Source organism: Nannobrachium achirus (assembly GCF_963921795.1).
Source record: "Nannobrachium achirus genome assembly, chromosome: 5".
In the NCBI taxonomy this organism is placed as follows: domain Eukaryota; kingdom Metazoa; phylum Chordata; class Actinopteri; order Myctophiformes; family Myctophidae; genus Nannobrachium; species Nannobrachium achirus.
Window position 1 is genome coordinate 37040217 of NC_137814.1, and position 23892 is coordinate 37064108.

A 23892-nucleotide genomic window follows, 5' to 3' on the forward strand; every position below is an offset into this window, starting at 1 on the left:
ATTAAATCGCATGACTGTGTCATTTGCCAAAAAGAACACATAATCATGTGATCTATGAATTTATTACTAGGCTAACACTCTTGCAAATATGGTACACTTCGAAAACATTGACGTGTCACCATTGAAGGGTGCACAGTTTCTCAACTATTGGACAACTGGTGGTCCGACCATTGCATGATTACTGGTGATTCATGTCTGTCTCTTCTTGGCTATAGTGGTGGACAGGATAGAGCAGGGTTCCCCAATAGGCGGCCCGCGGGCCATTTGCGGCCCGCGGGGGGCTACTGTCTGGCCCACACCAACCCCAGTAATAATGGTGGTATAAGAGCAGCAACAACACTTGTATATCGTCGTTGTCGGGTGGAAATCTCGTATCTCCAAATTTGTACGTTCTTTCGCGAATCATACAAGGCCGAAAACAGCAGATCTACAAGCACACAACGCCTCGCACCGCGAGGCGTTGTGTGCTTTTAGATCGGCTGTTTTCACTAGTTTAAATAATTTTTAAAATGATAAATTCAAAACAAATGGTTTTGGACATACAAGATTTTCACCTGACAAGGACGAAAACTGTCGCTGGAGTAGTGGGACCGCCACCGTCGCCCCTTGCAATGTTGTGGCCCTCGGCTTGGTACCCTAGACATTATTCAGCCCTTGGGGAAAACTAATAGGGGAACCCTGGGATAGAGTGTCTCATGTCATTTTCAGGCTCGAACCTCGCCCTGTAAATATTCTTCAGGTATGCCAGCATGGAAATACCACTATCACAGTGATATGCAGTTAAAAAAGATAAGATTTTACTGTAAGCTCTGGGAATTCCTCCTGACTGATCCAGAACTTCACAAGGTACTGTGTTTCATACATGTGCCTCTTGATCGAGCCTGGACATGATGACAAGGAGCTCATCCTCTTTTGTAGTAGTTACGCTTGAAGTACTTTTGGAATTGAAGCATAAGCTTCCTAAAATCACCACTGACAATGATGATGTCTGTAATCCCCCTATCCTTGACCAAAAGCGTCACTTAACTTTCCTACATTACTGATGGTCAGGGACCACATGCAATAGCTTCACAGACCACCAGTGGTCCACGGAAACCCCAGTTTGTTGGATCTATAACCTGGATTCTCAAGCTTGAATTTATACTGCATTTATCATATGATGGTGTGGCTTGTTAAAGAATAACAGGTTTTCACGCTACCAATCCCCTGAATTCACCTTGCTCCACTGCATATATAATAGCATACTTTCAATATGTTATTATGATGTCCGTAGGACGACACAAAAACTTGAATGAGTGCTGTTGCAGATTTACATATTTTATTATTTATATTTACAATCATACACAAACATAATACATGAAACAACATGATAACTATTATGATAACAGCATGATATTCTATATTTGTGGGTGCAAAGTAGCAATAACTGTGAAAACAAAGAGCAGCATGCCTATTTGTATCTGATTCTGTGATTATAATATTGGCATGAGCATAAAGCTAAACAAAAACAACAAGGGAGGTTTAGCCTATTAATATTAAAAAGTACAATGTTGTGCTTTTCATCAAAAGATAACAGTTTCAGAAAATCCAGTATGGCAATAACCTATCTCTCATGTTATCAAGCAAAAGTGGACAATGAGAGATGGCACTTTTGTGACTTCTAGGATTAGAATCTGAGCCTGTACCTGAACTGAATGTCTCTGGTAGGCTGCATGGATCCAAAACCCCATCGTTTGATGTCAATATCAGGTATCTCCTGATCTGGATTTTTCAGCTCAAAGTCAAAGTATATCAACATGAAGAAAATGAACTGCTTCAGCTCGTTGGTGGCAAAGAATCGCCCAGGACACATGGTGATCCCAGCTCCCCACGGCATGTTATAATACTTTAGCTTCTTCCCTGATTTGTAAAAATCTGTTTTCCTGCTCCCATCAGGGTTTAGAAAGCGGTCGTATTTGAATGAAAGGGCATTGGGGTAGACCTCTGGGTCTGTCTGAACAGCGGTGTAAGGGAAAAGAGCCACTCTGTCGCCCTCACGAATGGCGTACTCGCGTCCATCCGCCATCTTGAGGGTCATGTCCTGAAGCACAGCTCTGGTCAGGACAGGTGCAGCACTCAGTCGGAGGGTCTCCTCCACGGCACTGTCCAGGACTGGAGTTCTCATCAGCATGTCACGGGTCAGGTCGATGAGAGGGCCACCACGCTTTACCTCTTGCCCGGTTTCCCGCAGAACCTCCTCTACCTCTCCCTTGACGGCCTTCATGGCCTCGGGGTGCTTCATGAGGTACAGGAGCAACCAAAAGGCACTGGGACCTGTGTTGCCCTGGGACGCCCACAGGAGGACGAACATGTACCGGTCTTGCATAGACTCCTTCATCCCATGCTCCTCCCTCATCTGTTGCTGGTCCCACACCCAGCCACTGATGTTGTCCTTAGTTTTGACCTTCTGCACCGACAGAGTACTCCAGAACACTTTCAGCAGCCTCTCGGCCTCCCTCTTCTCACCAGGTGGCAGCACGCCGTAGGCCAGTTTGGGAAAGAGCTGGTCATATTTGCGAAACTCATAAAACAGATCATTGGATTGGAGTCGGTCTATCTCTTTGGCTTTCTCCAAGCCCCCTGACCCCTGGGGTGTCTCGTTGCCAAACAAAGCAAGGTATCCGGCCCTAAAGACGATGTTATAGCTGTACATAAATAGTCCATCCTCTACCCAGTCCTTTTGATCATCTCCTGAACCCACACTGTGCAGCATTAGGTTCTGCAAATTACTCATCATGGCTTGTGTCATTACCGACAATCCATCCCCCATTAGGTGCTTGTTGTTAGCCACCTGTAGAAAGTTGCGCTCAGACTCACATGATTCATATCCAAACACTCTGGCTACCAGATGTACTGCAAACTTTCTAAAGTCTAGTTTTGTGCGGGCCTCCTTAATAAACGGCCCAAAGGACATTGGATCCATGATAAACGTGAAGTAAAACCCTCCCAGCTGTACCGTGAAAATGTCCCCATACTCTCGCTTCATCCTCTCCAGGAACTTTCTTGTGTCCCTGCGAAACTCTAGGACATGGCCCAACCAGGGGATAGGTCCCCTATCCAAAGGTGGCTCTCTGGGGCGGCGCTGGCGGAATGCCCCTAGATAATACAGCCCTCCCAGTAGACAGGCCAGCAAAGCAAACAGGATCGGCAGCAGGACACCCATGACTCTCCTCTTGCAGGCACAACACTGTCTGAGCCTCTGAGGTCAGGCTCAAAATTCCTGGGAAAACAAACAAACTGTGCTCCTCCCCCTTGTGACTTCCAGTAATGAGAAGGCCTGTACGTGTTTTAAGTGCTGACTAGTAATTACTTACTTACTTGTGGTTGAAGCTGGGTGGAGCTACCGGTATACTACCAATTTTATGATGTCGCAATAACCTTTGCCAAAAAGAATGATAACATGTTCTGATCTTGCACTTTTACTCTGACCTTGCACTTCTAATTCACTCTGGATGAGTCTGCTAAATGGCACTAAACCTAGTTTGTGCACACTCAAACAGCGCTGAGAAGAGCCAGTGTAACTGAATCTGTACGAGTGTTGAGGGCCATTAAATAACTAATAGTTGAGAGTTTGAAGGAAAAACAAAAAAGGAAGAAATTAAATCATGATGAGTATGCCAAAAAAGCATATTGCCCAGCTGATTGTTTTATACTGCAAATGCAATTATGCAAGTGTCAGGGTGATTCTCGAAGTTCTTTGTACTTTGTGAACTTCAAATTATCCGCACCTACGCTGTACAATTAAGAATTTCATACTATAACCATTGGGAAAATACATGGCTCTGGCTGAAATAACACTGGAGCAGTCATAAACCATATGGCCTGCACACTGTCTACCTGTGTGCCACATAGATTTTATGTGAATTTAATTACACCTGATGGTGATAAAAGCAATAATTATTTGCCTAATGGTAGTCCTACTGTAATCCAGGGCTCTCTGATGCAAGATCTATTACAGTAAAAAGCATTTGTCGTGGCTGATGCACTTTATTGCATTGAGCACCAGTTCATATTTGTTTGATAGTTTTTCTTACTTGCAGCTCTCCCATTTTTCTTTATTTTAATAATGAATATAGAGCAAGAGGGAGTTTCTTATAATTAGAGGTCCACCCCCCGGCCCTCCCATTTCCAATTCTTTTGAATCTATGATTATGTTGAATAGAGTCTCAACATGGCCAGGAAAGCTCTAGTATAATGGGGTTGACGGGTACATTTGAAGACACATGATTATGTGGTTAATCATTTGTTCTGTGCTGTGGGTTTATGATAAAGGAACATTACCCCCACATACCTGTACAGTAAGCAGTCATAATATTATGAATTACAGGCAGTGGGAAACAGATCAATATGAGATAAGATACTGTAAGAGAAGATACGACTACAGACAGTCATACATCTATACTATAATTTTGCGAATGTCTGAGTGAGTGTCTGTCTGTCACAGCGTTTCTCCTCAGTGGCTGGAGCAATTGATCTGAAATCGCATCACCATTAGCATATGAACACACCTGACATAACTGTGAAGGCCGTTTGTCACTTTCACAAATCGTATGCTGTATATTAGCATTTTTATGGTGTATCTACTATCTATTCTGCATCTAGCATGAGGCGCATCTATTCTGCATCTAGCATGAGGCAACATGTTTAACCAGCTCTCTCTGTGTGTGTGTGTGTGTGTGTGTGTGTGTGTGTGTGTGTGTGTGTGTGTGCGTGTGTGCAGGAAGGCGGGTGTGTGCGCAGGCGGGTGGGATGGGGGGGGGGGGGGGGTTAGCCATTAAACGAAACGGGTATTTCTTACATTGATGCTCCTACATATTATCATGCAAGCACCAGTTAAAGTTACTTTCCATCCCTCATATACTGTATGCACAGTGCACATCCCATAACCCACACACTGCACATCATTTTGGAGCTCATATCTTTGAACGGGTAAGGGCTAGTTTACAATAATCTACCATCAGACTTTTACAAAAGAAAATATATAGGCTACTGTTACAAAAGAAAATATATAGGCTACTGTATACCGGTATGTTGTTTCTGGTCTATAGGCTACAATGCCTTCCTCCCCATTAGAATGTTATAAAAAATGTATCCCTAAATGCCATTGATTTGCCCAGGTGTTGTATAATTATAATAGTTAGTCACAAGATCTAACTAATGACAATTATTGTCCCCTTAACGATCACAAGGGCCTAATGGGGTTTTGCAGAGTAATAGTGGTTTCAAAGTAGGGTCGGGGTATACATTACTGTATACATAACAAAGATAAATGACGAGGAAAAGATATGCTGGCCCTTGACAGAAAAAAGAGCAGGAAATGGGAGGTATAATTATTAGAAAACTAAAGGTATGGAGCCCATCTTCATGAACTGTCCATTTGAAGACTGAAACATACCGGTACATACAGGTCAAGTATTCAAGAGTAAAACACTCCTTAACCATCCTATGCCATCTAGTTCTAGTAGGAAAGATATTTTTCTAGCGGCATAGGTATAGGATGTCATGCAGCCTACAGTGCCGCCTAGCAACAACAGTAGTATTTTAGATCGGGTGACCCAGAAGGCGGGCAGAAGCAAAGAGAGAGGGTTCATATGTAAAACCAGACCACACCCAATATGTTTTTCATGTCCGCAAAATAGGAAACATAAGCTTTTGTGCAGTGTTCTGTCTTCTTGTGTGCACATATAGAGTATTGTTCTATTGAGGTCACAGCACACACATGTTTTCAGAGTAGACGGCCACCATCCACACAGGAGCTGGAGTCGCACGGCCATAGAAGAATTGATAGAGAAGCTGTTTGGGAAACAAAATATGTGGACCATATCTTTTGCAAACAAACCATGTGTACTTTCCAAATAGATAGATTATAACGGATTCCTGCCGTATTGATATAATACTTGATGCACTCGCTTGGCTAATGTCACACTTGGGTGTGCCACAGGGGGCTCCAGGTCGCTTCTGTTTGCACCCCTGCCAATACCAGCATTTTTCTATTTTCTTTTAGTTGACTTGGCAGGGCTGCATTCTTTTGGCGCAGGGGTCATCGCCAAGCTGACTTGTAATGACTAACAGGTCTGTAATTCTGAGATGTACAAATGAAACCAAAAGTTATGGGGCTCCTAGAAAATAATACGTTTGAGAACCACTGTCCTAGTGGACTCCTAATGTGCCATACACAGAACTATATTTTTGCCTATTTTCTAACTTCTTTGCATTTTTTTACTATTTTGAAAAACATTTTAAAATACTTCAAATAGACGATCTACATCGACACGTTGTGAGCTTGCAGATCAGCTATTTGAACTATTTAAAAATGTTTTTCAAAAGGATAAGGGGTGAGGCATGGACGGAAATAGGGCCCTGAGTCCGCAATCACACAGTGGTACGGATCACAAAATATGGATCATAAATCCATAACCAGAAGAATTATTTCACACCAAAATAAGAGTCAGAGACAGCCCAGGACTATATTCATAAATTGTTGTATTGAGAGGAAAAATCTGACACAGGCAGACATACAGTATACAGGCATGGGTCCTCCTCTAAAGTTCCTTGTTCCTCTATTAAGATGGCGGTCAGGTCAGACATTCATATAAAAGAATACCATATGTGACAGTTAAGCGTGGGACAAGTTAATAGGTTCCTGCTAATATGACGAGGTTGCCACATCCATCAAAAACACCTCCTAGTATATTTCCACAAAGGCAGTTAGACTGTTGTTTTGGGGCCATAGTTGATAAGGCAGAAACACTAGGCCTTATAACCCAAACAAATTCTCGTAGTCATGGTACCCACAGTTGCAATTGTAAGAGTGGCCAGACTCACATTAACAGCCAGAATAAACTGGTACTCTTTGTCAACACCTTACTTTCTTGGATTTGCAAATAAATAATTATAGTACACACCTTTTGATTCAAGTGTATTATTTCAGTATTATCATTAGCATTTCCATATATAATTATAAGACTTCCGACAACGCCACCTCTATAAAAGAGGAAAAGGAGATATATAATAATAACCCTTTTAAGACACACAGGTACGTTTTTCAGGTGTTCAGAGCAATATAAACCCAGGAGAGAAGGAGCCGGACACAGTATTTCCAAAGGTATAACAAGTTCTTTATTATCTAAAATACAGGGGCTTCTATACGCCATAAAACCATTCAAAACACAAATAAAACCCTAACACTCCTAAATAGCGCTTCTAACTAAAAAACCTAAAAACAACCAACAATAAGATCACAACCCGGGTAATTTCCTCCCTTTATCAATTCCCACCGCACAATTAAAGTGCGGGTGCAATATTCGCCACTTAGCAATTTAAGGCGTATATATAATAATATGAATATTGCAAATCATTAGCTCAAATAGGACGTGTGTTATATATATAATACTAATAGGCGCAGGCAGGTATAATAATAATAATAATTATGATAATAAGCAGGGTGAGTAGAAGACGTGTAGAGGGACACAGCAACTCTTCAGTAACATCTACGTCTCAGGCCTTCGTATCTGCGAACAAGGAAAATAGGCCAGTATCCTTGTATACTTTAACTTATTGGCATAACTCAGGTCAGTGGCTTGAAGAGACAAATGGTGCACAGATTCTCTACTCACACGGAGGCAGCCAATGGCTGCCTGTGCGGGTATTGCGCACGACACCACTGTCACCACTGCGACCCCTCTAGTCAGCTCGGATGGAGCGGCTCGTCTCGGCTCGCCTGGTCAGGATAGATGGTCCGCGGGAACTTCACCGGTTCTGCTGGGCCACCGTGTTGTCTGACTCACTGCGTTGCACTGTGGAGCTCACTCAAGTTCATCATCAATAGTTCTAGGTAGGGCTCACTGCTCATGCCCTCCTGTGTCTGTCCTCAGTCCCTCATAACACTGGTCACCTCTGCCTGTTCACCTGCCTCACACACACGTCCTCCTCCTTTCACGTCTCCCAGCAGAGTGACAGAGTCCCACTTATAAAGGCCGCCCACTGCTCGACACCAGTCTCTCATTGGCCGGGCATGACATCACTCTTTTCCCATTGGCCGCGTAGCAGCCGCTCGTTATCCTATCCAGTTCTTTCACACACACAGTTCCGGAAGAGGAGTTCATTCAAGTTCATTCAGGGAGAAATAGCGTTAGACACAGAACAACCACAAAATGTATAATAGGGGAAACAATAAAATAGTATTCAATTAAAGCAAAATAACAATAAAACACAGGAGTTTCCAAAGAAATACATTTTAACAAAAAAAGAAATAACGCTGTCTTCCACCCCCTTACACAATGACCTGTAAATCAAAACAGAATATAACTTCATAGTCATATGAGCCTCATACATGGATCATATAAATTATCATTTCCCTCACACCAAATTAGGTCTCATACAATAAGTCTCATACATCATGTGACAATAACCATTAAACAGGCTTTTGATACTCCATGCATCCAATCTCTATGGAATCACGTACTGCAGGGCACACCTCCAAAAAACCCTTACACTTCTGCCCATACAGGGTGCACTGCCCCCACCCCAAGACTGACAAACCCCTGGTTAGGCAAACCGGCCTTGCGGAGGTAAGCCTATTATATGCAGGGCTTTTCAGCAGGGCTACATTCCTTCGGCATCAACAACATGGTACACTCAAAGTTGTTGATGTTCCTTTGGTGCCTAGCCTTGGTATGCATAAGGCTGGCTCTGATGGTGAGGGAACAAATATGCTTATGATTATTGATAAATAAATTATTTGTAAATAACAACACCTCGTTTCTGAACAGAACAGACATAATGATTCAAAGGTTTGTGCTCTCTCTGACAAATTATGTTTTGACATGAGTATAAGTGTGGTCATTTGGTCAGTCCTGGATAACATCCATATACTGTGGCAAAGAGTCCATAGGTTCCTGATTACCTTCACTGGTGTCTGCATGACACAAGATGTCCCAAGCTGAGCCTTATAAACCAAAACATTTCTCATTGTTTTAAGTACAGGCTCCATGGCATAGATAAGGTCTCGTTTCTACCAGACAGTGACCTGCCTTGTGGGTACTGTACATGGCATTCACGAGTTGGGCCTTGAGGTCAGATGGTCAGTTAGTAATCAATATGAATTGATAAGATGATATTAACCATAAAAAAATATCCTATCAATTATGTGTCCCAAACTAACATCACTACACATTCTCTGTGGAGTAATGTGATCAATATGTGAACAAGCACAGACAGTTCCCCTCCACCCCAAGACCTATGCATTCAAAGCATTAAAATTTATTTTAAATAACACTATGTAATTCTATGTTTCTTGTGTGTAAATTGGTGTTGATTGTTGATGGTGGTTGTATTTACTGCTGGCTGTGCAACAAATTGGTTAATTAACCTTGACCTTCACATACTGGCAGTGAGCAGGTTCAGTGATCAAATAGATGATGAGGAAATTAGACTCAAAGGGCAAAGCACTTGGAATTGTATTGCATTTAGTTATATTTAGTTTGACTCGGTACCACATATAAATATTGTAATACTTATCACCACGCCTGCATGCAGATCGGCTATTTTCACAATGTTTTCCTCTTTCTTTGACATTTTGGCCAATTTGGTATTAAAAAGGTCTTAGAGGGATAGTTCACCCCCAAAATGACTTTTTTTCTTAGACTTTTTCTTAATTCAAGTCTCTATGCATAGAGACTTGAATTCATGGATGGGGTGAGTAATCGATTAAAAATAAAATGAAAAAGTCATTAAATTGTACTTTAGAAATGTGCAGATACCCTGAACACTTGTAGGCCTAGTATACTGTCTGTTTATTTGTTTACTGTTGAGTGAGAAAACAATGTTGCTCATTAAGATAATCATCTGGGGCCCCTCAAAATAATTTGATGTAATAATAATTAACCTCTGCATCCACATGCTAATGCTGAGGGTACCATGTTGACGACAATGCTATGTGGACCATGCAGACTCCTTTTGGAAACAAACTAGGTGCAATTTCCAAATTATAGCAGATTACTGCCGTATCGGTTTACAACTCGGACACCACTCGATTTGGGCACTCGCTCGGCTAATGTCACCTTCAGAGCACCACAGGCTGCTCCAGGCTGCTTCTGTTGGCACCCCTGCCTTGTTTTCAATACCAGCATTTTTATTGAGTTGACATGGCAGCAGGGCTACATTCCTTCGGCGTCAACAACATGGTACACAAAAGGTTTTGAGTAGTTACTGTATGTTCCGCAAGTCCACATTCCTTTGTTGCCATGGTATGCAAAAGGCTGGCTCTGATTCTGAGGGAACTGTGTAAACACAGTGAGGTCAGTTTAGGTTCTACTAGTCCTTACCCGTTCAAAGATATGAGCTCCGAAATGATGTGCAGTGTGTGGGTTATGGGGTGTGCACTGTGCACACAGTATATGAGGGATGGAAAGTAACTTTCTGGTGCTTGCATGTAGGAGCATCAATGTAAGAAATACCCGTTTCGTTTAAAGGCTACAGAGATACTGTGTACCGATCTACATGACAACATCTGAAAGAGGGCCAGCCAACACCCCCCCCCCCCCCCCCCCGCCCCACCCACACACACACACACACACACACACACACGCACACACACGCGCACACACACACAGAGCTGGTTAAACATGTTGCTTGCCCCATGCTAGATGCAGAATAGATATGCCTCATGCTAGATGCAGAATAGATAGTAGTTACACCATAAAAATGCTAATATACAGCATATGATTTGTGAAAGTGACAAACGGGCTTCACAGTTATGTCAGGTGTATTCATATGCTAATGGTGATGCGATTTCAGATCAATTGCTCCAGCCACTGAGGAGAAACGCTGTGACAGACACTCAGACAGACAGACACTCAGACAGACAGACAGACACTCACTCAGACAGACATTCGCAAAATTATAGTATAGATGTTCCCTGCCCACTTATTCAGGCAACAGAGGTTGTGATGTTTATTATCTACTAGATTCCCAATTCATCGGGCACAAGACCAGTGCCCGATGCAAATTGGGAATGCTTGCAACACCCGGTTATGCATTACCCCTAGTACCCGTTGTCAGGCTACCCGTTGTACCCGTCTGTCTGTGTCCCTTTTGTGCCCATATATGGAGATCTGTTGCACTGTTGATCCGACCATGTCTGAGTCATTCCTGGGGATAACACATTGAGTTTAGACAACATACTCTGGAAATTGGGAACTCCTTATATAGTTATGGCTGAGTCAGAGTTACGGCCCGCCCACCGGCCCTCCTATTAGTCAATCTTAATATAGGATGGAGATCCCTATTGTCATATGCCCATATATGGGCATCGTTTGGATCAGCAGTTGTGGACAACTGGATCTTCATATGCCTATACTGTATATGGGTATATCGGTAGGACAACCGCCAATCTGAATGACTCAATGAAAAGCACTGCAGTCCCTCCAGTCGCTGATGTGCGTGCTGAGTTTGAAGTCAGACCGTCCCATATGAATGACCCTACGGGCCATAGCGGTCTGAATCACATGTTGCGGGCGCTCTATTTTCACTTCAGCCCGTACAGGGTGCCACAAACGCAAAAAGTTGTACCGTCTGTCTTGACAACTATATTTGCCCAGCTTCCAGATGTGATGGCTGCACCCCATGTCTGACCCAACCCTGGTAGATAACCTGTCCTGGATGGAGATGAGGAGCACTTTTCTATTTTGTCCCTGCTGCTATTTTCCTTTTAAATAACACCATGCAATTCTGTTTCTTGTGAGCTTTGTTTGTGTGTTGATTGATGTGTTGATTGTTGATGGAGGTTGTATAGGCTACTGCTGGCTAGGTAACAAATTTGATAATAAACCTTGACCTTGACTAATATTGGCAGTGAGCAGGTTCCGTGATCAAATAGATGATGAAGAAATAAGACTCAAAGGGCAAACTACACTGACAGTGCTATAACCTACATGATGGGAGAGGAAGTGACCTTGTGAAATTAGGTTAATGTTTGATATAATTATTTCTCAAAAGAAGGTGAAGGTGAGGGTTCCAGGTTCCTTGGCTTGGACCCACACGGCCTTGATGGACGGCTCTTTTGAACAGCAATAAAAACCACCCATTTTCAATATTGTACAGTAGGCCACAGGTCCGGCTAGAAAGATGCTAAGAAAGATGGTGTCTGATCTGGACTTCACATATGTTTACCCGTTATCTGGAATTAGCTTCAGTATGAGAATATTGCAATCTCATCAAGTCTAATTTCAGTCTAATTCTAAGAACAAGAATTCAGACAGTCTTGAAGTTCAGAGCTCTGCAATGTTAATACGTGAAGGGAGAGGACCCTCTCTCCTCTCTTGACTGAGAATGCACTTGTCCAGCCATGTCAAGTTATGATGAGTCATAACTGAGTCTGTCATTGTGATAGGTTATGATGAGTCTTCCATGTCCAATTATGGAGTCCTGGATAGACCATCTCCAAACAGGAAACCATGACTTGATGACGATATGAACAACCAGGCTGGCAGGCTGGCTATCTAAGCCTTGCATTTAAATTTTGGGCTCAACCAAAGTAGTACCACGCAAAGTAGGCCTACTATGGCACCAGTTAGTTACTGAGCTATATATAGCACCTTCCTGCTCGACTCACTCATACTGCTCAAAGAAATGAAGGGAACAAAATGTTCCCTTAATTTATTTGAATTTATTTTAGTATAGTATACTGTAGTACTGCTCAAAGAAATCTCAAAGAATTAAGGGAACATTTTGTTCCCTTCATTTATTTGAGCAGTGGTACATTTAAAGGGATATCTCACTTTAAAACACTTCTGAGGACATTTTCATGTCTACTCTGACTCTGAAGTAGTTTTATTCAATATTTAGATATTAGGTTTGATCAGACACTGCCCCCTCCTATACTATATTCGGTAAGGGCATTACATTTCCAACTTCATGTTAACTGCATTAGACTTATTAAAACACACCCTGCTTCTGGTGACTGATATTGTCCTTTTAATGAATGAGGAGACTTTCAGGACTACAAGTTAGTTTTTTTCTGATTCAGCACCCTTTAAATATGTAAAATGGCCTGGTTCCCCACTACTTGGCACTTTTACACCTAAATGCCTTCTAACCTCCTTTAGAAGGCCTTTTTTCTTAAATCAGGTATGTCTAATGAGTAATGACACCATTACCATAATTATAACTCATAGAGCATTATTATTATTTATATGAAGTGTAAGCCTACATTTCATTACAAGGCTCCATACACTCTGACTCTACTGACAGACTGCAGTCCAAATACATAAAGAGTTTGGCACTCCAAAATAGGAGATTGTAGCAAAGAGAAGGGGTATTTTTTGAATTACCTTTTTTATGATGATGACTGCAACTGAAAGGCACATTATATACAGTAGTCTACAGTTGCCTACATGCCAACTGTTAGATGCAGTGACTAAACTCACTCTATTCAATTGCATTACCACAGTCACCCACAACAGACTTGTGGCAAAGTAGTCGAAGAGCGACATCCAGTGGACTGAAGCAGTAGACGACATAAAAAATAATAATAAAAAAACTTGACCTATTTTATTAGCCTGTTAAACTGTACACACTTGCCTCTAGTTGTCTAAAGTCTATGGAGGGCTGTCTCACATTCTTATATTTCACCATGTAACTGGCATGTGTGGTTGTGGTGACTTTGATAGCCGCCCGACGCACGTGAAATGAATTTTACTAATTAAGCCTAATTGAACTACCACTCGCTCATATAAAAGCAGTCTCCCTGCTCTGTAACTTTGGGATTATCATTCCTAAAGTATACGTCATTTTGTGACTATAAACAAACATAAAACTGCTAAATTTTGCCATTTTGGAAAATGACAAACGATATAGCCAAAAAGAGGGGAAAGGGGTCTACTGAGAAAAAGACGAAAAGAAGGGTTAAAAGAAGAGAGACGTATGCAATGTACATCTACAAAGTCTTGAAACAGGTGAGTGGAAGTGTCAAGCCTTGTTTGGAAATTGGACCCCATGTTTGTATACAAAGTAGCCATTGTAGGCTACACTTGGTTTAATTGTAGCTGATAACTGTTGGATATCTGTAGCAGCCTACTTTAGTATAGGCCTACTATTTACTATAGGCCTACTGAAGTCCGTTGTTGAATTTTGAGTACACTGTTCAGGTTGGAATTGTCACATGTCAAGATTTTTGACAAGCATTCAGGGGTCTCCAACGTTTTTCAAGCCATGGACCCCTTAGCTGAGAAAGTAGGCCTAGAGACCCCCACTACACATTGTTGCAGATTAAACCATTTCACAGATAGCTTCAATAGACTTGTCTGACAGCACATCATTGTTGGATTCATGTTGATGTGAATTTTCAGAAATTTCAGACTTAAACCCTCAATAGGCCTACTTAGAAAACTTAGCCTACTTGATCTGTTTTGTTCCCCTTACACCAAACCTCATTCTGCCAGGCATGAGACATTGTAGATCTGCTATTTTTGGCCAATGTTCCCCTCAAAAGGAATTCTAGGGTTCAAGTGGTTCATGTAAAAAAATATAAAAATAAAACATTTGGTGTCCCCCTGTATTAATTATGATGACCCCCTAGGCCTAGGGGTCCTGTCCTGGTTAATCATCTTTATTCGGGCACTACAATGAGTGGGATTAGGTTGATTGCCATGATGTGGGATTTTTTTTTTTTTTTTTTTTTTTGAAAAGCAATTCACTTGTTTACATTGTGGTTCTGTGTATTAAAAACTAGTAGTAGCAGCAATAAACATAAGTTTAGAGGCCTTTTCTAGGACTGTTCTAGTATTTTTATAAGCAAGTTCTCAAGTAGGCTACTTAAGTTAACTCTCACTACACAGTTATGAGGTCCTGTAGATGCATTGTTAAAATGATACAGCATGCAGTGCATTGATATTAAAAGAAAACTGGAGGTTAACCATGGTTCTTGTATACCTCTGAGTTGAGGGACAAAGAATGTAGGCCTATTTTAATTATCTTTACAGTTTGGAATTCCCATTCAGGCCGGGAACACATTTTAGTGTATGGGAGGGGCTTACAGTATGTACAGTATGTACCAACATATTTGTTTTTGTAGGCTAATTTCTGATTTAGGCCTAACTATGTACTCTACTATGTACAGTACTCCAGTACTGTAAACTTTACAGTATTGGAGTACTTAATTTCAAGATACTCACTAAAAGTGAAAAAGATACTCACTAAAAGTGAAAAAGATACTCATTAAAAGTGAAAAAGATACTCACTAAAAGTGAAAATTGCTCTATAAAAAAACATACTTTACACCTGTAAAGTGTGTTTTTGACAGAGCAATTTTCACTATAGTGGCGTTGCCTATTTGAGATGTCTGACTCAAGTATAATGGGGTTGTGTGTACTTAATTTGGTCACCACTGCTTTATAATTAAACAGCATCTCCTTTGCTTTAAAGGTCCATCCAGACACTGGCATCTCCAGCAAAGCCATGAGCATTATGAACTCCTTTGTCAATGACCTTTTCGAGAGAATTGCTACTGAAGCGTCCAGACTGGCCCAGTACAGCAAGCGCTCAACCATCACGAGCCGAGAGATCCAAACGGCTGTGAGACTGCTCCTACCCGGGGAACTGGCCAAGCATGCTGTATCGGAGGGAACCAAAGCTGTCACCAAATACACCAGCTCCAAATGAAATGAACCCTATGCTAAAAGGGTTTAAATATGGGGCATATGTATACAGATCTGCAAGACTGCAACTTGCTGAACAAAACCTTAATTTTTATTTTCCCCTCTTTATTTTAGTTTTTAAATAAATGCAAAATGTGATCCAGTCTGTTTTTTGTGTTTGTAGCGATAATGGCGATACACAAGGCATCAGGTTGTCTTCTGGCCTTCAGAAGAGCAATTCTGAAGGCCAGAATAAGGTCGAGACTGCCAGGATGTCATATTCTAACCGCTTTAAAAAGAAATACATGCATATAGTGGTCATAGCGTTCATATAATGTGCCATATTATGGCACATATGTGAAGTTTTAAAGGTAAATGCACGATTTCTCCAAGCATGATTGCAATAACCTGGTAATGTCCAAGCACATCCATGCCCCAGTCATAGCACAGGTTCATTAGATAAATGTAGGCCTACATTGATTTTGGGGAAGGGGAACCAGGCAGGATAGACCAGGCAGTGAATATGGAGGGAGAGCTAATCTTTCAAGAGATGAGATCCTTACAGGGATATTCCACTTTCAACAGGGAGCAGTGGAAGGGCCTCTCTCCACATACACACCCATTGTAACTTCAAACTCCATTTTAACCATGATAGATTCATAAAAAACACCCATTATTTTTCTCATACTACCCTCCTAATACGTGAGCAGGCCGTGTTTTTTCGATAACTTTTTTCATTTATTTTTAATAATTATTTGGGAAAATTGATAAAATGAAATACAAAAAAATAATTATTAAAAATAAATGAAAAAAGTTATCGAAAAAACAGGGCCTGCTCACATATTAGGAGGGTAGTATGAGTCACCAGAAAAAATAATGGGTGTTTTTAATTAATCTATCATGGTTAAAATGAAGTTTGAAGTTACAATGGGTGTGTGTGGGGAGAGGCCCTGGGCCTAGAGGGCCTGGTAAGTGGTAACATTTACATCAAATATTTAAATATTCAATCAAGCTAATTAAAGCTGTTCAGGGCATTCATAAAAGCCTGATTAGATGATAAAATTACCAAAAGTTTTTTTGAAAGTGAAATATCCCTTTAACAAAGTCCCACAGATTCATTGGATGATGGATGCATTTAGATGTCCTTTTTATTGCTGTTAAATGCAGCTGTTGCTGTGTGTGTTCAGCAACTGTGGTTTTCCTGTCACCAGCACAGGACAAACAGTGAATTTGGAAGTGATTTAAAAATAATACAATAAAACGAACTAAGCTGATTTCTCTGGATGAAATTGGTGTCCAGTTCAATCCAATCCTGGAAAAAGTCTTGAGTTGTAGTGCACAGGGTGATATTTTGAGTAGGCCTAGGCTCATTTTTGGTTTACTCATAGGCTATTATATTATGTTAACTCTGCATTCTGCAAAGTTGCAAACATATGATAGGCTACATAGGCCTATACATTCACTATTACTCCAGGTACGAACATTATTTTGCAGAGTAGTCTTAAAAACTCCAAATTGAATAGATTTGCTGCCTGCCAGTATTCACTACAGTAAACCTTACATTGAGGCACGTGGATGAAACCATGCCACACTGCCACACAAGTCTAGTCAGTCTACGTAACATCACGCCTCCCGTGACGTAGCCTACAGGCTGCTATTGAATTATGGGAAATTGTGTTTTTAATGTAAAAGAAACTGGAAAATGAAAGCGTCAAAGAGCTGAATGCTCTAGTTTCATTTATACACAGTGGGCCGTGCTTTGGTCGTTATGTGTTTAAAATAAAAAATCCTGCTGGCTTGTTTCCATACGGTTATCATGTAAATATGCTGGAAAATGCCTTGTTGCATAAGGGAAAAAAAACTAAATTGTGAATGATTTATATTAAAAAAAAAATTAACGCGGTCTCTGCGTAACAGACCAGCCTAGGTCCATACATGAAGTGATATTTTATGTTTATAATAACTATGAAATTGCTCGCTCTGGTCCAGCCTGAAATTGCCAGATACAGTAGGCGGGCTCTACACAGGAAATGAGAGAGGAGTGACCATGGGACTGACCTATGGCAGTGGCCGTGGGCTGTGACAACGGTTACGTCATATCTGCGTGTGAAAGTTACATCACATGAGAAAGAAATTTCAGCCGGCAAGGAGGTTGCGATCTCTCAATATCTGACCACATCGTTTAGGTTCTTCAGAGGCAGTGTGAAAACTATAGTCTTTACAAAGGTAAGAATATGTACCTGTATCATGTTAGTTCAAAAGTATTGCTTTTAAACGACGATTGAAGTACTCTTTCCATGTATTTTATTATCCCTGCGAGTGGGTGCCATTGTTCGACCTTCGATATGTTGGGGCGCTTATATCCTGTATGTAAAGTTATGGGAGGTAATTCAGCATTTCACCAGAATCATGACGTTATTCGTAAGAGAATGAGCGTAGGCTTGGTAGCTGCGTATATCGTGTGAAAGGTACAGTATGTGCCCTACTGCCCTTGATGTCTAACCTTTAGTCCACCAGGTCATGTTATAACATATAAAGATATATTAATTACATAAATGATTGGTTTAAATGTACATGACTTGGGTCAAACTGTGCGTGCTTATTGGGATTTTGTTGAGCCCTTTAAAGTAGAACGGTGGGTGTGTCTATGCACCACGACAAATTACACGAGAGTTGATTCGAAACACCATAACGTTCTGTTTTAGATTACCATATAACCGTTATTATTCTTTTTTTTTTTTTTTTAAGTCAAGATGTCTTCCTATGAAGAAAATGAGTCCAAGTTTATGCGAAAGGCAAAGGAGAATCCGTTTGTTCCTGTTGGTGAGTACATTCAGTACTTGTTACATCATCAGAGGAGGGAAATGAACATTTCCAAGTAAAAATAAACGATTACTTGTCTAGTAGTTCTGCTGGTAATAATATTATGTTTTACTTTATTTTATTAACATTTGTTTCATATTTCTTATTCAAGGCATGGCTGGATTCTTTGCCATTGTTGGATGGAGACTTATGAAAATGAAGAGTCGAGGGGAGACAAAGATGTCTGTTCACCTTATACACATGCGTGTAATGGCCCAAGGCTTTGTAGTGGGAGCCATGACATTAGGTATGTAGAATGACACACACATTTGAATCACAGAATTGCATGTATTCAAATTGCGTTATCACCAGGGTATGTTTGCTCAACTGGGCTGGGTTGCACCAGCTGAACTAAACATAATTCCAGGAATCAAAGTTGTGGCGTAAAGTAGTTGTAGCCGTAACTACAGTTTGTAACTAGTGACATATAGTACAAGCAATTTTCCACACAAGGTTTGATTTATCAAAAACTCAATTAGAAGTTTGCATAGGAAAGGTACAGTTTCATGACAATACAGTTCACTGGTAAGGTCAACTAATAGGATACCTCAAAAAAGCTTTTGGGCTTGTTTCAATTGGGGTCCTTTTTTTTCTTTTCTTTTTTGTAAAACAGTGTTTGCACAAGATGTATTTCTTGTGAGTACAGCAGTCATTGTCTGTCAGAGTTCCTCTCTGTTCCCCAGCTGCCCTCCTCACTCCCCAACTCTAAATTTAAAGGTGCTTTATTGGCATGAGAAAATACGTTTTGCATAACATTGCCAAAGCAAGTGTCAAAATAAACCCCTCTCACACATACCTTAAATACATCTCCCCAGCCCTAGGCTTTGTAAACAAGCATGTCACACAGATGGTCAATGCACCTTCTGGCCTGAGGGGTATCATAACGGCTAATCAGCTGTTCAGTCTAGTTACCTGTGCCGGGTGTCTACTTTGTTTATAAAAGGTCTTAAATAATTTTTTAGGTAATGTATTCCCACTCCGACTCAGAGTTTTGTCAAGTGATCTCCCCCTCCCTGGTCTCTGCAAAGACCTTGGTTATGTGACTGCAAGCAAGTCAAAGGAAAATAGCCTACGGCTTTTACCCTTCTACCTCAGTGTTCAGTCTAATTCAGTGGTAGAGGTCAGTGTTCAGTCTAATTCAGTGGTAGAGGTCACAATCTGCATTCTACTAAAGACGACATGGATCAATGCAAGTTGCATGATTTAAATGCCTTGAGAAAAACAAATTCATAACTTGGTAATGTCTCAGAAGCCTGATACAGTATACTGTATATGTCACATAATCTAATTTCAAACGTTTTAAACTTGGTATAATGAATAAGGTTGGTAGAATTACATATAAGTGAGAAGGACAGCCCGTATAGGGCACACAGCAGACTACAGTTGCTATGTTCTGCACAACTAATGTTACTGGTGATGTTTCAACACATTCACTGACATGCACACCCAACACAGAGCTGTTATTTGGGTGAGGATGAGGACAAGCATCACTCTTATCATGGGAATTGACGAGGCGTTTCACTAAAACAATGCTTCCAGAGCTTGTGCAGCCTGCCTGAGTCATACGTATTCACATTTGGAAAAAGCAAGATTGAATCTTTATTGATAAGCCAGCTTACCTTGAAATGTTGAATTAGGCATGTTTTCATTGCAATTCCGGAATTTTTCCTGCAAAATAAATAATTATAATTAGCATAACTTGCCGGGAGTTTCGTTTTTTGGGTGTTTTCACATGCCCTCATCGGCAGCAAAAATGCTGGTATCGCTCGTTTTCACTAAAACCATTGTAACGGCATGAAAGACCATTGCCAGACTTTGCGAGAAAAATAAGCAACCAGGTGTACGAAAATGACCCCCAAAAAGTGATATTATCTAGGCCACACGAGCTTTAAAACTATGCATCGCCGCATCAGCTACTTGAACATTGCCGATCTACAACCTCACAACAAATAAAACGCAACCAGCAACTATCAACCTACAAAGCAACTTTTACGAAAATCAAGCCCAGAGTCGCTTATAATTAGCAGACATGGCAACCGCCACACTGCCTGACGACAGCTTGCTGCTTGTCACTTCTTTTTTTTGTCAGTCTCTTTCTCTCTCGAACACCTGAACCTACAAATGGATTTTACAAGAATTATTCTTCATGCAACAACACAAGGTTCAGAAAGGATCGCTGATGCAATGTGTTGTAGCTGTGTTTTTTTCACGCGGCACGTAAAGAGTTGGTAAAGACTCCAGCTTTCATCACAACATTACGAGCGCATCGCGTCGTCTCCCGTTCTCCAGACCGGACTTGTATCGAAACCCACACAGCTTTATTAAAAATAGGCTATAGAATACAATACAAATAAGTTTGAACCATGAATTGATCTAGCAAGCGTAAATGTCTCAGCACCGCGGCCGTATAGGCTGGAAATTGTAGAAAGAAATAGACTTCTGTCTTCTGTGTTTGGCAGGCTTACATAACATTCGAATGCAATATGGATTATGAAGCTTTCAATCCCAATTACAATGCTTTAACTGTTAATATTGGCTCCTTGCATGCACCTGCTTATCTGAAAAAAGTAAAAATCACAGTATGCCGTTTTCACTGTGGGGAAATTTCTATTCTCCCAGTACTTTCATCAAAAATTACTAGGTATTTTCCCGTCAAATTTCGGCACCCAAAACTGACGGAACACAAAATAAGTGGCCGTTTTCACATGGCGTGAATTTCAAAATTGCCGTCATTTTGGAAAGAACTTCCAGAAGTTTGACTCAGTGAAAACGGGGCTTTTGATCCAATTGACTGCTTCGAAGAGTTGAATGATCCAACAACAGCCAGAACATTGGCATGTGCTCTCATTTAAAACATTTGAAATAATAGTCCTGGTAACAGTGCCTCTTTCCTCTACATTTAGGCATACTGCTCTGTTTCTGGACTAGAGCGTCAGTGATTCTGGAACACAAGAAACACTCCTGTCAGCTTAATTCTTGAGAATATTGTATTCTTGGACTCGGTTGTGGAGAAAAAGTGATGTAGATGCCAGGTTTAAAGGAGTAGTTCACCTCAAAAAATACTTATTGTCTATCAATTCAACTCATAGTCTCTTACTGGAGACTGCCGGTCATCAAATTATCAAATTATAGGCTTAGGAATGCAAAAAAAAAAAAAAAAAAGACTGTTAAGGGCACAGATTGAATATTCTCCACCTATCTAAATAGCCCCCCCATAAAGACAGTAGACTACAATCCTACGTTGTAGCCAGAAAATATGGCACAACTAAAGAATGCAGATACGTACACATTTGGCTTTTAAATATTTCAATGATAGCTGCACCACAACTAATTATGGCAAGACTTAATGGCTAGCAGTGCATAGACTTGACTGTTCATACTGTATTATAGAACTATTAGGCTCAGTTTTATCCCCCAGCATTGACTATGTTGAGTTGAATTAATATTAAATGTGCAAAGTGCATTGGCAACGATAGATATATTCCTTATTGGGCTCTTCCTTAGGTTCTTGGTTTACTTATGATACCAGATTACTATTTCTATGCATTTGATGTATTACCTTGTGTTGTCCTTGCTTACGTTAAATCGCCCTGGATTAAGAGCGTCTGCTAAATGCCTCAATTGTAATACAGTATTGAAGTTTGTGATACAACAACTTGAATTTTTAGTAATAATTCTTACTAGGCTGAATTTGTACTTGCCTCTGATGTAAACCAAGTGGTTTTACCAAGTATTAATGACTAATGCTGTCATTTTTGTAGTCTCTCAGGATAGTAAACAACACAATATTTGATAAATAAAATAAATGTGGACTACATGGAATTTGTGCTCTATGCTAAGTAATCTTTCCTCTGTTATGTTTTTCAGGTGTCCTCTATTCAATGTACAATGATTACATTGTGAAACCCAGAGAAGCCCAGAAAGCATTGGATCATAAAGCATTGGATCATAAATGAGCATGGACTCTTTTCGGACTTATATTAACAGTATAACCCTTGATATTGCCTCATATTAAGGTGTTGTAGAACATCTATTTTTGCAGATGTGTAGAATTTTCTATTCACATCCTTCACAACACGCCACCACTGTAAATAGTTTTAAGTTATTGATTTTAGGTATTATTATAGGTAAAAGATATTTGGTACATTTAATTTAAAGCTTAAAGATTCTCTTCGGTGGTCGAGTGATGTCTTTCATCTGATAAACCTACTGATCCCGGGGGAATCAGAAAAAACAGAAGTTTATTCCGCCATGGGGCCCCACCGCAGATGGCAAATGGAATTTATGCGTCAGAGGGTTTGGATGAAGCCTTATGATATTCTCATATTTTGTTCAACAAGATCCACAAATCGCTAAACACAAATACAAGTAGAAAAAGTACATTAGGCTGTAATTAAATACTTCAATTGATCTCATGCCACCAACTTCATGTCACTGAAGTTTCATTCTAGCCCACCTGTAATGATGTGTAATGTTTTCTGACAACTGTTAATAGAGCAACATCTTAGCAAACAAATGTTTTTAAACCATATAAGGGCATAAAAATGTATGTTTGACGACTATGGGTTTGATTTGTTGTTGAAGAAAACATGACACTCCTAGGCCTTATGTTAACCAGTATCACACATTATTTTCTGCATAAATCAAAATTGTGATGGGATTGGAAATCTGTTGGCTCAAGAAACCCATGGCTTAAACACACAACCTAACTTCTGGGTTTTTTTAAGACTATAAACTGACACTACATAAGAGGATAAGTGCTACTACTCCTGTGAAAGGAGCTGTGATAATCTGAATTTGTTTTTAAGATTCAGTGATATAGTGAAAGCTTTTGTTCAGGAAAATGTACAAAAAACTTTGCATTGTTAATGTGTGGAGACATGAATTGGGAAATTTACGTTTCTTAATGAATGTGATGTCTAATTGAGCTTTGCAAATATTTAGATTTGGCTTGGTGTCCTCATCATTTGGTTACAACTGGATGAAGTGGTTTTTCATTGATTGAATACTTTATTAACAAGTTTAATAGCTGTATGGCAGTGCTGTCAATTTCAGGGCAGTATCTAGGATAATACCACAGTAGTTTGTGGTATTTATTTACCCCCACTTGATTGTATACTATCACCCATAGGGGAAAAACATGGTTGGTTGATAAAGCAGTATAACTTTAAACATTACAATTACACTTACTGTCACAGTACCTGCTACTGCTGGTATCTTGAAACCTTTTTGTTACTTTTGTTGCACAGACCCTGTCTTTAATTTGTTCTATAGATTTTTGCCAAATGAAAATGGTATGCACCTTAGCCTTCCTTTCTGAAATGGGCACATTTGATGACTGCTGAAATAAAACGTG

At 40.4% G+C, this 23892-nt stretch overlaps 3 protein-coding genes across 3 annotated transcripts; 2 read left to right on the top strand and 1 right to left on the bottom strand.

Moving 5' to 3' along the window:
* Positions 1 to 1666: 1666 nt before the first annotated feature.
* On the bottom strand, positions 1667 to 3202 carry LOC308285371 (5-beta-cholestane-3-alpha,7-alpha-diol 12-alpha-hydroxylase-like; the record flags this gene model as incomplete). Its single annotated transcript, XM_080726100.1, has 1 exon — positions 1667 to 3202. The coding sequence occupies one exon, from the start codon at positions 3200 to 3202 to the stop codon at positions 1667 to 1669; it is 1536 nt and encodes a 511-aa protein (XP_080582226.1).
* Positions 3203 to 13880: 10678 nt separating this feature from the next.
* h2bk1 (H2B.K variant histone 1) lies at positions 13881 to 15699 on the top strand (the record flags this gene model as incomplete). The annotated part of the gene is made up of 2 exons (XM_080726995.1): positions 13881 to 13994; positions 15463 to 15699. 2 exons carry the CDS (start codon positions 13881 to 13883, stop codon positions 15697 to 15699), a joined length of 351 nt encoding a protein of 116 aa, XP_080583121.1.
* Positions 15700 to 17804: 2105 nt separating this feature from the next.
* Positions 17805 to 23344, top strand: higd1a (HIG1 hypoxia inducible domain family, member 1A). Its single transcript, XM_080726231.1, has 4 exons — positions 17805 to 17900; positions 18423 to 18497; positions 18649 to 18783; positions 22404 to 23344. The coding sequence occupies exons 2-4, from the start codon at positions 18428 to 18430 to the stop codon at positions 22490 to 22492; spliced, it is 294 nt and encodes a 97-aa protein (XP_080582357.1). The 5' UTR covers positions 17805 to 17900; positions 18423 to 18427; the 3' UTR covers positions 22493 to 23344.
* Positions 23345 to 23892: the final 548 nt, after the last annotated feature.

What these genes read in the sequence shown, in the direction of transcription:
- higd1a (XM_080726231.1), top strand. Translation starts at nt 18,428, where the DNA reads ATGTCTTCCTATGAAGAAAATGAGTCCAAGTTTATGCGAAAGGCAAAG. An exon ending in GAATCCGTTTGTTCCTGTTG is followed by an intron (nt 18,498 to 18,648) that starts GTGAGTACATTC and finishes TTCTTATTCAAG; the next exon opens with GCATGGCTGGATTCTTTGCC. An exon ending in AGTGGGAGCCATGACATTAG is followed by an intron (nt 18,784 to 22,403) that starts GTATGTAGAATG and finishes TATGTTTTTCAG; the next exon opens with GTGTCCTCTATTCAATGTAC.